General features: G+C 33.5%; 1 protein-coding gene across 1 annotated transcript in view; it reads right to left on the bottom strand.

Annotated features, from left to right (window-relative positions):
- The window catches only part of PRKG2 (protein kinase cGMP-dependent 2), a 113,382-nt gene that overhangs the window by 71,851 nt on the left and 27,980 nt on the right, over positions 1-13,551 (bottom strand). The window contains exons 3-6 of the mRNA XM_021669634.2: positions 9,916-10,082; positions 6,867-6,980; positions 4,788-4,893; positions 2,316-2,379 (exon numbers count right to left, since the gene is read on the bottom strand). Coding sequence (XP_021525309.1) covers positions 2,316-2,379; positions 4,788-4,893; positions 6,867-6,980; positions 9,916-10,082 — 451 coding nt within the window. The remainder of the gene's footprint in view (positions 1-2,315; positions 2,380-4,787; positions 4,894-6,866; positions 6,981-9,915; positions 10,083-13,551) is intronic.

Here is a 13,551-nt window from a genome sequence, read left to right on the forward strand (position 1 = left end):
AGGATGGCACAGTCAAATCTCATGCTTAGTGGATTCATCACCATGTGTGGGAGCAGAAACTACTTCCACTCTCATCTTCCATACTGCACAACTGCCAGGTGCATAAGTCACATTGTTATTTTCATTGTCATTAATCTTTACACTCCATTCTGAATCTGTATCATGCTTTTCTGTTTTCATTAGTTAACTCTTAATGAACCCTAGTATGTTGGTGTTATTCCCACCCTTGTTTCCTATCAGAACACAAGAAGAAGCTTAAAGGCAATGGCTGCCTCTGTAACTAAATGATCTGAGTGATTTAAGCTAAAGCAAGAAATGCTATTGGAACATTGCACAATCAGGGCCATTTGTTATATGAGTTCAACCATCTAAGTTTCAACAAACACATCAGATCAACTGCTTGGTGATGGGAAATTTTGATTCTCCCTTCCCTACCCCCTGCTACATCAAAACTCCCAGATCAACTCCTAAACTGCATGACAAATTTAGCCTGGTTTTTTTTTTTTTTTTTTCAAAGATTATCGGGCCAGTTTGTGGGACAGCTGGTCCTAGAACTCTGGACACTGTCAAAACTGATGGATTAGTGATTGGCTGTTGTCAGGACTAAGTTGATGGATCATTAGTCCAAGCTATGCTGGTAAATCACATGCTTTTCTTAGAGCTAAATAGATCACATTACTCCCTTGTTAATCACTTTCGCATTTGAGAATTTTCACACATCACAGAGACACATTTGTTTGCCAGGTATGAATAAAGAGCCCTTTATAAACTGTGCTACTGTCTGCAAATGCTGAGATACAGCAAATCCTTTCCAGGGTGTTTGAAAAGATGAGATTTTCAAATTTGAAGTGTGTGTTAATTATTACTGGATTTGAGCCCCCATCTATATATTCTGTAGCAATTGCCATGGCTGCTATAAATATGTCTAATTTACCATTTATTTTTAATGATACAAAATTTTTGTATTTGCTTTCAACACAGAATTCCCTTGTGGTGAATCTACTCTATTAGTATTATATTAAAAGCATATTTCCGTGGTTAACAAAAAAAAAAAAAAAGAAAAGAAAAGAAAAGAAAAGAAAACCTGGGGCCTCTCCAGCTTAAAATTAGAAAAAAAAAAGCCCTTAGAAATTAGGATGAATTATTAATTTGTAACATCTGTGATTTGGTTATGTTACAATGGGAGACTCCCAAGAGATGCAGGGTAAGCAATCTTTTTGAAAATGACTTCATATCTGAACCCCCTGGGGCCACAAGGGCAGGAACTGTGTCACCATGGTCTGTCCTTGATAAACTGATGGATGGGTTCCATGAATTGTAAATGGAAACATTGCTGGTGTCACTTACACTTAAGGATAAAATGGTCCCTACTCCCTGCTTGACAGATATTAGTTACATTGTATATTGTGATTGACAGAGGCATGAATCTGTCAACAATCAGCCTTGCAGGATTTTCGGGGTTTTTTTTTCCTCCCACTGAGAACAGCTTTATAAAAGCTTAAATTCTATATGTGACTTCTTTACTATTCCTTACCTCTTTTAAATTCCATAAAAGCCATCTGGGTTTCAATGAAATTGACCGTCTCAAAAAAGTTAAAGGACTTATTTGCTTCGAATTTTAATCTCTGAAACCTGAAGAAGTTTTTCACAAAATGCATATCGTTGGAATCCAAGGTACATGTCGTAAAAGTATTATTCATAAAAAGACTTGACTAGTCTTGGACTAGAACCAACCATCTGGGTGATGCCTAAAATGAGTTTTTGAACACATTCCAATATGCCGTTTCCCCCTAGATGTTAAAATAGATAAAGTGCTTCTTAAGTACAGTTTTTAAAATGTGTTTTTGTGGTCTAGAGTGTTCAAGCAGAAAGTGTTTCACAGCCTGACTCAGAGGCTTGCCACCAAAAGGACCAACATACCCTTTCTCTGCTCCATTTCCTAATTATGCATCAGTGACTCCTTTATACTATGAAAACTCTGTAAGGGATTGTGATGTTAGTTGTAGAAAATCAAATGCTTCTTGAGTAAGGCAGCTTCGTTTTATAAGATATACTAAAAAGATTAAAATATGTAAATCAAATTTCACTTTACACATGCAAATCCAATTTCCTTTTTTACATCTAAAGAGTTTAAACCTTTCTCTGCCCCTTAATGCAGCATGAGTTGGCTTAAGATTTTTCACCACAGAAAAAGGCTCTTGGTCTTTGTAAACTGGTGCTCTGGCATCTTTTTCTTATTTATTTACAGTGTTAATAATATAACTAAATTCTAATATCTTCTAATGAAATTTATTTTTTACTTCAAAATCTCTTACCACTTCCAAGCAGTCAATAATCTTGGTTAATTTATCTTCAGGTAAATTCTTCAGCAAGGATACACTTCAAATATAAAAAGAAACCTTCAATTATCTTCCTGAATTAAACTATAAATACACATATATATGTAAATTCTAAAATCTTTACATACATTTAAAAAATATAATGCACTTTGATTCTTCCAAAGTAAATGTCCAAATAACTGAAAACACAGCAATAACTGAATTTCACATACATTGGAAATTATAGACATGTAATCACAGACATGCGCCACAGGCAAGTAAATGAAAATAGTAAGATACCAGACAGGAGAAAAAAAATTACATTTTGCCTATTTGGTGAAAAAAAATTTACATTTGTTGTTGGTTTTCAAAGTGAATTGCATTTGGAAATTTCTTGCTCTCCACATCTCAATATATCTCTTATTAGTTTATGCAAGGAGCTCTGCTTCCAGTGGAGAATCCGATTTTTGTCTAAATCCTTGTAATTAACTAAGGACTGAATCCGGGGGTGCGAAGGAACATGGGAATTGACATTGAAATGATCTCTGATTATTAGTCATACTCTACTGTCTTTGAAAATTAATGACAGCCAGAGGCATGGATGAACTTCAGAAATAGGCTAAATCAAGCTACAAGCAACATTTTAAAGAATACCAAGGGAATGAGCACTAAACATCAGAATGCAGATACCCTCAAGGAGAGGAGGAGGAAGAGACAGAAATAACATGGGGAAGTACATAAGAACTTCAGCAACTGCTTTCTCTTCCTTAGGCTGGCCAGTAGCTTCACAGGTGTTCATTTTGTTGACATAACTTACATATGTACTATGTATCACATAGAATACCACATACTTCATAATAAAAAATGTAAATTCAAAAAACAACATACTGTATATTATGAAACAAAGATTACTGTATTCCCCTAATTATATATCACTATAGATGAAATGGTAAAAGAATCAGTCAGAACTTGTCATTAACACAGGCTATCATAAAAGTTTTACTTCTGGTCCGAACAGGGATCTATAACATCAGTGAAAATTAACTGTTACAAACCTAACACCTTTGGAGGTTGGTGGGAAAAGAGATACAAGAAAATATCTTTTCTCTGTCTCCTCTCTATGAAGGCAAGAATCGGATTTATCCTATTCACTACAATATTTAGTGCCTGCTAATAAGTATTAGTTAGATGAATGAAATAACAAAAGGAGGGAAGGAAAAAATACTATTACTAGTAGATTATCTGAGCTTTTTTCACTAAGAACGTGGTAGACTCCAAGGGAATTAACTGCTATGCCTAGTTCAGGTTTTATCTCAGATATTCAAACACAACCAGGCACACTGGTTTATTTATGTACCTCTTTTTTGCCCTTGTGTAAGTGTAGCTTATCAGTATTAAATGCTAAGTTGGTAGATTTTGAGATCACCTAGATTCAAGTCGACCCCACGATATGATAGCTAAGGTATTGGCTGGCATATAGGTAGAGAACCTGCTTGTCATTATTGCAGCTCTCGGCCAGGAGACATTATTGTCTCTAGGAGGACAAATCAGTAAGACTTTATACGAGAAATCTTATTCATGTTTAATTGAGCCTACACTATAAGCTAAGCACTATACAGCCCTAAAATCACTGGCTTTGAAGGGTTCTCATGCTAGAAAAAAAATCACCATAAGAAGAACTTACAATTTATTTTTGGAAATCATGTGATACATTATTTTTATTATTATTACATATTACAGGTAACATTTCATTATAGAATGTATTGCAGCTTCAGAAACTTGCAAAACTCCGACTAAAGATACAGCTTTGTTTAAATAAATAACTTACACTTCTAAATAAAGTGTTCATGTGGGACTAGTTTTTTCACTTACATAGACACTAGTTTCCTTATAAATTGATGCATCCAAGTTATTGAGGTACAGAATAATTCACAAAATGAGTATGTTCTAAGTCCCTGTCATCATGACGAGTATATTAACATTTTTAGCAAGTCAATTTGCTACAAATATTAGTAATTTGGGAGATGGTGTGACTATGCAAAAAAGAAAGCCTCAGGTAAAGCAAATAAGGGAAAAAATTAATTTTACTACTATTCTAAGCAAAGAATTTTTAGAAAGCTTGTCTTTCAGCTAACCACTTTCAAATTTCAAATGCCTTTCAAAGCCAACTGAACAACCCAATGAATAGTTTTGGTTTTTTGCACATTTTTCTATGCTGTACACTATGGCTCCATCAAAACAAGGGCAAAAACTAGCAGCAGATATAAATGGGTGTACAATGCAAATGGAAATTAAATATAGTTTTTGGTGTGCACAGGCATTTACTGCAAGCAACATCACTTTGGTTTAGTCATGTGGAAAATGCTTACATGAGAGAAGCTATAGTAAAATTATTATTATAATAAAACCAACATATTCACAATATGGCAATTCCACTGTCTGCACTTTCTCCCAACGTATTATTCTTACCTTCTGAGGAAGTTTCTGTATTGTTCATCTCTAGCTTGGGCTGTTCTCCTCATTATATTCTGGAATACCTCTCGATCTAGTGCCCACGTTTTAACGTTGGTAATAGCTTTAGAAAAATCAAGAAAACAATAAAACATTTAGTACCACACTGTGAAAACATTCCAAAATATAAATCAATAAATTTGTTATATGTTCTTACAAAATGATATTTTTTTTGGAAAATGCATTATTTAAACATACAAATGAGGGAGATAGCAAAATAAATAGTGAACAATTTTATAAATCATTTTGGCCTTGAAATACACCATTATTTGGAAATGACTAGAAAAAAATGTCCTTTCTAATTGTGTTATAGTTAGAATGATATTCAAATTAGTTTGCAATTCCCAATTATGCACTAGATCATCAGGATGTACTCTAGAATTCCTGCTACGATACAAGAGAAAGCCAATTTGTAGCATAATAGGAGAGTGAAGTCACAAACAGATGATTGAAAGCTAAAGATACCTGTGTGTATGTGTGTGTTTTAATGTGTCTTTTTATGTTGTTCAGACACTATTGCTAAAGAAGCTACATATTATTTAAGAATCTTTACAGTTACTTTTGTGTAAAATGCATACAAATTACTTGAAAGAGACTATAAAAGAAAGTTTTTGAGACAATTTTTTTTACAGGAAAGACTTAAAGGCAAGTATAAAATTTAAAAAGAAAGTGGGGCAGAAATGGTGGCTCTTAAAAATCTAGATGAAATTGTGGTTGTATAATTTTTTAAAAAAAGAATAATCAAAGTCTACAAAATAGGGTAAAACCCAAAGCTCTGGATTAACAAACTTTAAATTGGAATCATCCTGATATTCTTGTTGGAAATACAAGATCCCTGGGCTCCATTGCCAGAGACTCTGATCCAGGTTGGGAGTAGAGCCCCAGAATCTACATTTTAATCAAATACCTCAGCAAAGCTAACACATATAACCCAGTCCCAAACACTGAAAAACATCATATATATGTGTTTCCGAGATCATTTCAATGTCAATTTCCATGTTCCTTCTCACCCTCAGATTCAGTCCTTAATTACAAGGTTCTAGATTGCTGTAAAGTCAATAAAACAGAAATCTAAAGAAAAGCAAATAAAGTAATCCAATCCCAAAGTCATTCATGAAAATTCTAATTACTCTAATTCTTATTCCTTTTGATATATACACATTTTCATTGGTTTAATTAATTTTTCTGGCTTATAATATGGTCAGAATCTCATTGAGACTAGCTAGAAAGCAAACATTCTTGATGAGCCAAAGGCATAAGTCTACATAGTAAAATGTGAAGTGGCAATTAAAGCAAATATTGGAATCAGTCAGCTTAAAGCCATTGTTTTTGGCAGAAAAAAACGTTTTTATATTTATTTTTATTTAATTTAAAGTTCTGGGATACATGTGCAGGGCATGCAGGTTTGCTTCATGGATAAATGTGTGCCATGGTGGTTTGCTGTACCTATCAACTCATCACCTAGGTATTTAGCCCCGAATACATTAGCTATTTATCATGATGTCCTACCCCCCACCCCTCCCGATCAGGCTCCAGTGTGTGATGTTCCCTTCCCTGTGTCCATGTGTTTTCATTGTTCAACTCCCACTTATAAGTGAGAACACGCAGTGTTTGGTTTTCTGTTCCTATGTTAGTTTGCTAAGGATAATGGCTTCCAGATCCATCCATGTCCCTGCAAAGAACATAATCTCTTTCCTTTTTATGGCTGTGTAGCATTCCATAATGTATATGTACCACATTTTCTTTACCCAGTCTATTGCTGTCATTTGGGTTGATTCCATGTCTTTACTATTGTAAACAGTTCAAAGTCGTCTTACATTATATACACAGGTATCCAGAAAAGTTCTTTTTATCTTAAATTATATAGGTAAATGCTTCAATATAAATCCCTTAATAGGCATAGCATTTGTATTATAAGAACATATGGGGTAAAATAGGAGAAAAAAAGACTCTGGATCAGGGTGCAAATGTGACTGAACTAGATTATCTTTAACATGGCACAACAGTTCAAAGATGGATCATTTCCTCTTTTATTACCTTTAACAGAGGCAGTCCTTGTACAGTTGTATAAAATGGCAAGCTCCCCAAATGTGGTCCACATAGGAATGGATGACAGCAACTTCTCCCCCTGGAACACCTCTAGTCGACCCTCTATCAAGTAGAATTTTTAAAACACCCACACAAATAATCAAAATCCATGTAGATACCATAAATTAGAAAAATAAAACAATCACACAAAGCACACAAAGTATACAGGTAAGATATTTTATGATTCTCATTATAATATACCAGTTAAAAGCGCAGAATGAAAAAACCTCTGCCACTTACTATTAGCTGGGTCATCTTAAGAAACTTACTCTATCTGTCTGAAGTTCCTCATTGACAATGAGGACGATAATAATAATAATTATTATTATTTGACAGTGGTGAGAATGAAATAAGTTAATATAAGTAAGGAACTTAGGACAATGACTAGTGCATAGTAAATGCTATGTAAGTGTTAGCCATTATTAATATTATTATTTTTACAATGTTCTTTTCCTGAAGCAGTGGATGGCAAGTGTTTTGTTTAAAATTCATTATAACCTATGAGAAATGTAATACATGAAACTATTTCTTTTTTATGAGGAGCTCAACCATCACTGTATGTCTTAAAAACACAGAGCAGTTATTCATACTGATGGAATGACAATCTGTCATAACCAGTAAGTAGATCAGACCTGGAATCAGACTGCCTGGTTGTGTCCTAATTCAACCTGTTTTTGCCTATGTGACCTTGGGCGAGTTGCTTCGTAGTATATCAATTGTTATCTAACCTCTCATTTATTTAAATGTAATACATAACAGTTACAAATGAAAATCACTAAGAAGAGCATTTGGCACTTATCTTTACCTAGGCAAAGACTGGAGGAAGAGAGAGGCAGAACTGGGCAACCCCTTCACTATTTTTTTGCCTTGGCAGCTTGACTCTTCTTTGGCTTTGAACAAATACAAACAAAACTTTAACCAACTAAAAGCATAAGCGAAAAAGATGTAAGTTCTCAGAGGAAAAAAAAATGGTGGGGCAATGTCTCCTTTCCTTAAAGAATTAGTCTTTCTTTTTCCTAATTCACCACTAAATAGCTCTGGGTCATCTCTGTCCATCCACTCATTCAGCAAAACTGATCTGACCACCTATGTTGTGCTGAAAACTGTTCCAAGTGTCAAAGCCATAGAGAGGACAAAAGAGAAAACATACTTAGTCTGATATAATTTATATTAGCAGGGAAAAAAAACCACTCAGTTGTGGCTCCAAATCCTACAGGTTAGACATGCAATTCAAAATTTCTCATTATCTAAATTCTATTCTATCAAAGCCACTTAGTGGTACTGTCCATTTGATATCACGAATCTTAATGTATTTCAAGTTTTTTTCTTGAAATTGGTTACAGCTCATGATACCTGAGCAATGCTGAAGGATTATATGGAATATCAAAAGTTTAAGCTAAATATGCTTTTACTATTTGCTATTCATGCTATGTTTCATAAAGGAAATATTTTTAATTATAAAATTAATTTGCTCAACCAGATAATTAAACCAGGCAATTCAGTCCTTAGGTGACACTGTAATTAATTCAAATAAGAAAACTTCCAATTTTCACTTCCATGTGTGCCATAGTCCTGATCTCAATAGCTATTTTGATACTGACTTGTGTTCAACCTCTTCTCTCCCTGGGCCTTTCATCAGAACTACTTGGGAAGAGACAAGATAGGCTAACATCAGTTTCTTATCCTCTCCTAGGAAGTTCCATAAATATTTGTTGACTTAATGACCCATCTTCTTTTGCCACAATACTCTAGTGTTGCTAAAACAGAAGTTAAAATGGCTAAGAGAAAAGTTGCAAGAGAGAAAACTTGTCCCTAAAAAATTGAAGGCTGGCTAAATTAAGACTATAACTCATTAGTTAAGTAGAATGATTACTTGTGAATGACTGCATAATTTTAAAGGTACCTACAAAAATATATATGGCAGATTGATAAATAATCATAAAATTAGCATGTTCAAATAATCAAAGTATATAAAAACAATCTTTTATATACTATAAATAGAATAATATATGTTTATTAATTTGTTTACATAGACAACTTCTGCCTCATACTTAAGGCCCCAAAGGAACAAGAATAAAAGCATTATTTAGATTATCAGGAACTATACTGCAAAATAAAAAGCATACCTCCATTTATTACTCCTTCTGCGTAAGCCAGTTTTAACTTTTTTCCCTAAAACTCAAAAAGTTGTGCCAGAATGTGACAAAATGTTCTATAACTTTAATCCCTGTTAAGATACTTTTTTTGCTTTGATGTATAAAAAAGAAAAACACTGAATAGTCATTTTAAGATCTCTAAATCACAAAAATAAATCCTTTGCCTAATCTAATCATTATAATCTTCCCAAAATGTAAGCATGTTCAAATTATCATAGATAAAGGAAACCATTTAAATGATTCTAAAAACACCAGTTTTAATTGTAAGACGTATCATTTGATTTGTGTGTTGGTCAAATGTACCTAAATTATGTTTTTAAAGCATTGGTATAAAACTAAAAAATTTTCCAGAACCAAAATAATAATTGTTTTCTTTTTTTCCAGGTGTATTATCTTAAAATGTTAACTTAAACAGCAGTATTTTGAATAAAAACACTTTTTGAGTGAGTGGTATTGTGATTAGAAGGATTCTTCAGTCAAATTGCCTACATGTGCATTTTACCTCTACTGCTTATGAGCTGTGTGGCATTACTCTCTCTGAGACATAGTTCACGTTAGTAACATGGAAAAACCAGAACTTGCCTTACAGGGTTGGTGAGAAGATAAAATGAGATCTCTCTATCAAGTGTTCAATAGGATACCTGATACATAAAAATCATTCAGCACATATCAAGTATTACCATCATCATGATTAGATCAATAATCTTGCTACTTCATGAATTCAATATGTTACATTTTCTACAAATAGAGCAACTAGTTTCACATTTTTATAAATGTTTGCAAAAAATCATAATAGGCAAAATATTTATTATATAATAACTGGAAAAATCTGTCGAACCCACCTGCCAGCACAAAGATATGGTTTCCTGGTTCTCCCTGCTTAATAATGTAACTCCCTTGCTGATAGTTTCTCCCATACATGCATTCCACCATGTCTTTGATTTGCTGAGGATCCAGTCTTTTCAGAAACTGATTTTTATTAAGGGCATCTGTAATGAGCTTCTTCTCGCTGGTATAATGAAAAGGAGATGTTAGTTACAATTAATGAAAATCATGTTTTACTATTTAGATTCACTTTATTCTGATTCTTTATAATATTACCTACAAAATTTTAACTTTCTAGCAAGGACATTTTTTTCTAACCCCACCAAACACTTCACCCTTATAACTACCAAACTTACATGGAAAACCTATGACAATGTTTTGAATATTATTCTGGTAGTCATTATGACACCAATATTATTATTGTGCTTAACTGCCATCACCAGAAATGTAGGATTTCTCAAGATCCATAGATGCACTACTAATGGACACATGATTTTTTAGATGGAAAGCAAATCTCGTGGATATAAAGGAGTTGTATTTAAGAGATTACAACACAGTCTTCACTCATTGGTGTATTCATGTATGCATAGAGCCTATAGTACTAGTTATTTATATTTTATTTAATCCTCATGACCATATTATGAGATAATTACTATTCCTATTTTATGAAGAAGTAGACTAAGAAGTAAGAAACAACTTATTTTTCATGGGATTTAAAACTAAGTAGGTCAGTCTGAAGTCTGGGCTGCTTCCATTCCATCCCATTTTCTCTTCTAAGGGAAAAAGCTTCTAAGAGAGAAAGCTCTTGGGGCTGGTAGGTTTGATCAGCCATAGGTGGTGATGGTGATAGTCTAGGTTTGACTAGGTTTTACTCTAGATATGTGTGAACTAGACAGAACTAACATTTCCAATCTCACAGCCCCATTCATTCCTTAAATCCAAGTTCTACTTGTTGATATTTTTATAACTCTCTGCTTTATTTTGGAAAAGATGTAGCTCAAAATAGTTACTCAATCTTCATTAACATAAATTTAAAATGTTTTAATTAAAATTCTTTATATATAGATATCACAAAATTATTGCACCAAAAGAAAAGATGCTCTATGGGCTATGTCAGAATCTGCACAATATATTTAATCTTGATCAAAAAACCCCGCATGATTTTGTAAATATTTTTTTCTGTATTTTTCATTCAAACTCTCTCTCAATTACTGTTTGGAAACTGGTGATCTTTTCTACACAAAAAGTTTTCAAACAAAAAGTAAGACTTAATGAAATTAAATAATTCTTTCATGGCTCTATCCATCAGATCATCAGGCTACATGAAGAAAACAGTATGAAGTCTTGTACAAAGAAATTTCTTCTTCCCTCCAGTGACTCAAAGCTATTCAAATTCTTTGAGTGCCTCCAGAACTTTCATCTAATCTATTACCAAATCTTATCAATTCTCTTTAAAAAGTATCACTGTTACCCATTTTATTTCCCATTTTCAAGGATGCCACCACAGTCCAAGAACAAATGTTAGGTCTGGACAACCTTCAAAGTTTCTTTTCTTGGATTTAAGCTTCTAGCCTATTTCCCTTAAAATCCATCTGTACTGTATTATCAGATTATTCTCGCTTTAAAAAAAATCAAAAAATGGATTTCATGCTCATCCCATTCATTTTTATCCACTAAAGTTAACTCACTTAATATATATTGAGAACATATCTTTGCTAGGTAATCCTCTTAGTACAACTAGTAGAACTGAACAGTATCAAGAAGCTCCAGCTTTCACAGACTTTATATGTTAGTATAATATTCCAGTCAGTGTTTCCTCAATGCCCACACATCCCAATTTTCCAAACTATGTTCCAAGAAACACTGTTTCTCTAAAAGCAAAGTGTGCTAAGTTTAAGCAACTTTGGAAATTTACAATGCACACTTTAAAGATTCAAAGAAGTCTTGCAGTAAACAAATCTCTTTACCAGTATTTTGCAAGCTTCAGTGTATTTTTTATTTATTTCTTTTTTGGTTTAACTTCTGCCAACATTCCGTGGAAGTACTCAAAAAGACTCTTTTGCCCATAGAAGAAAATCAATATCCTACAACCCGGTATTCACCATTTTCTACAACATGGCTCCACTCTATCTATCCATTACTTAGTCCCTCAAGCAAATTTTCTATTATAGATAAGCTGGTATTCTTAACTTTGAACTTTACCTTAAGAAATGGAACATGTTTTCTTTTTTGACTTAACTTACTTTTAACCCCTCAACCTTTCCAAACCTTATACATCCACCAAGAAACCCCTCATAAGTTTAAATGGATGCTGTAGCTTATACAGTCCTTTCTTTTTCTTTGGACTCCTAGAGTTCTTATATTCACATCTGTTCTGTTTCTAAAATGTCATTAAGCACTTACTTAGGACATAAAAATTAAACATGATCCATGGCCTCAAAAAGTTCCCAGACTTTTATAACTTAGTGTGTAAACATACTGTAATAGTCTTTAATTAGTAAAATTATCTCTGAATTTTTCTCAAAAGAAGATTATAAATTTTTGAATAATTATCTTTTCTTGAGCTTTCTGTTTAAGGGCAGCATGCAGCAGTGATTAAAAACATAAACATTACAACTGTGACAGGCCAGCTATTATCAGCACAAGTCTTCTTGTTCCCACAAAACCACCAAAAGGTGATTAGATAGAAAATATGTTGAAAGTATTGAAGATCTAGCAACATAGCAACAACTTAGAGTCATGACCTACAAGAGAACAGGAGGCTGACATTCTGCTCTGCATTTCCTTCAAGGCATTTGCTGCTTTGCAAGCAGCTACTTAACATAGTTTGGCTATCTCAAAGAAAAAAGTTAGTGTTCAAAGCACACCAAGAAGTGAGATGATGGGATGGTTAGTTCTTACTCCTAGGATTAAGCCCTTCAGATGTCCCATCTGAAATCCTGGGTGTTTACCAGAATCCCAGGTAAACCAGAATCTCAGGTAAACACCCAGGATTTCAGATGGGACATCTGGAGGGCTGCAGCCTAGGAGTAAGAACTAAGCAAAACAGGATAGCTTTCAAAAACACAGCTACCAAATAAACAAAACACTAGTTTGGTTACAGCTATCAGCTACTAGTCTAACTGCCTGCCAGAAGTAAAAGTAAATATTCTCCATAGGAAGTTCACAAAATCTAGACACTCAAAGTTTCTCCAGTTTTTTTAATAAGAAATATCTGTCATGACATTAGAAGTTACCAGGCATACTAAGAGAAAAGGCCAAATGACTAAGGACAAAGAGAAAAAAGACAATAGAAACAGAACCATAGTAGATCAGTATATTGCAGCTATCAGACGCAGACTTTAACTATAAGCACTATGCTTTAAGGAAAAACAGAGATATCAGTAAAAACATATATCTTAAAAAAAATCAAATGGAAACTCTAAAACTGAAAAACACAATATCTGAAGCTTGAAACTCAAAAGATCAGTTTAAAATCTGATAAAATGCAGCTGAAAATAATTATAAACTAAATATAGGCAGGTAGAATATATTTATAGAAGATTAGAGAGAATCTAGGATGGAAAACAAAGCAAAATATAACAGCAAAAATCAAAACATAAGAGATCTGTGAGGCATAATAGAGAAGTTGAACATATGTATAATCTGGGATA

The sequence above is a fragment of the Aotus nancymaae genome, unplaced genomic scaffold (assembly GCF_030222135.1).
Source record: "Aotus nancymaae isolate 86718 unplaced genomic scaffold, 86718_ANA_hifiasm-v0.15.2.pri h1tg000006l, whole genome shotgun sequence".
Taxonomy (NCBI): domain Eukaryota; kingdom Metazoa; phylum Chordata; class Mammalia; order Primates; family Aotidae; genus Aotus; species Aotus nancymaae.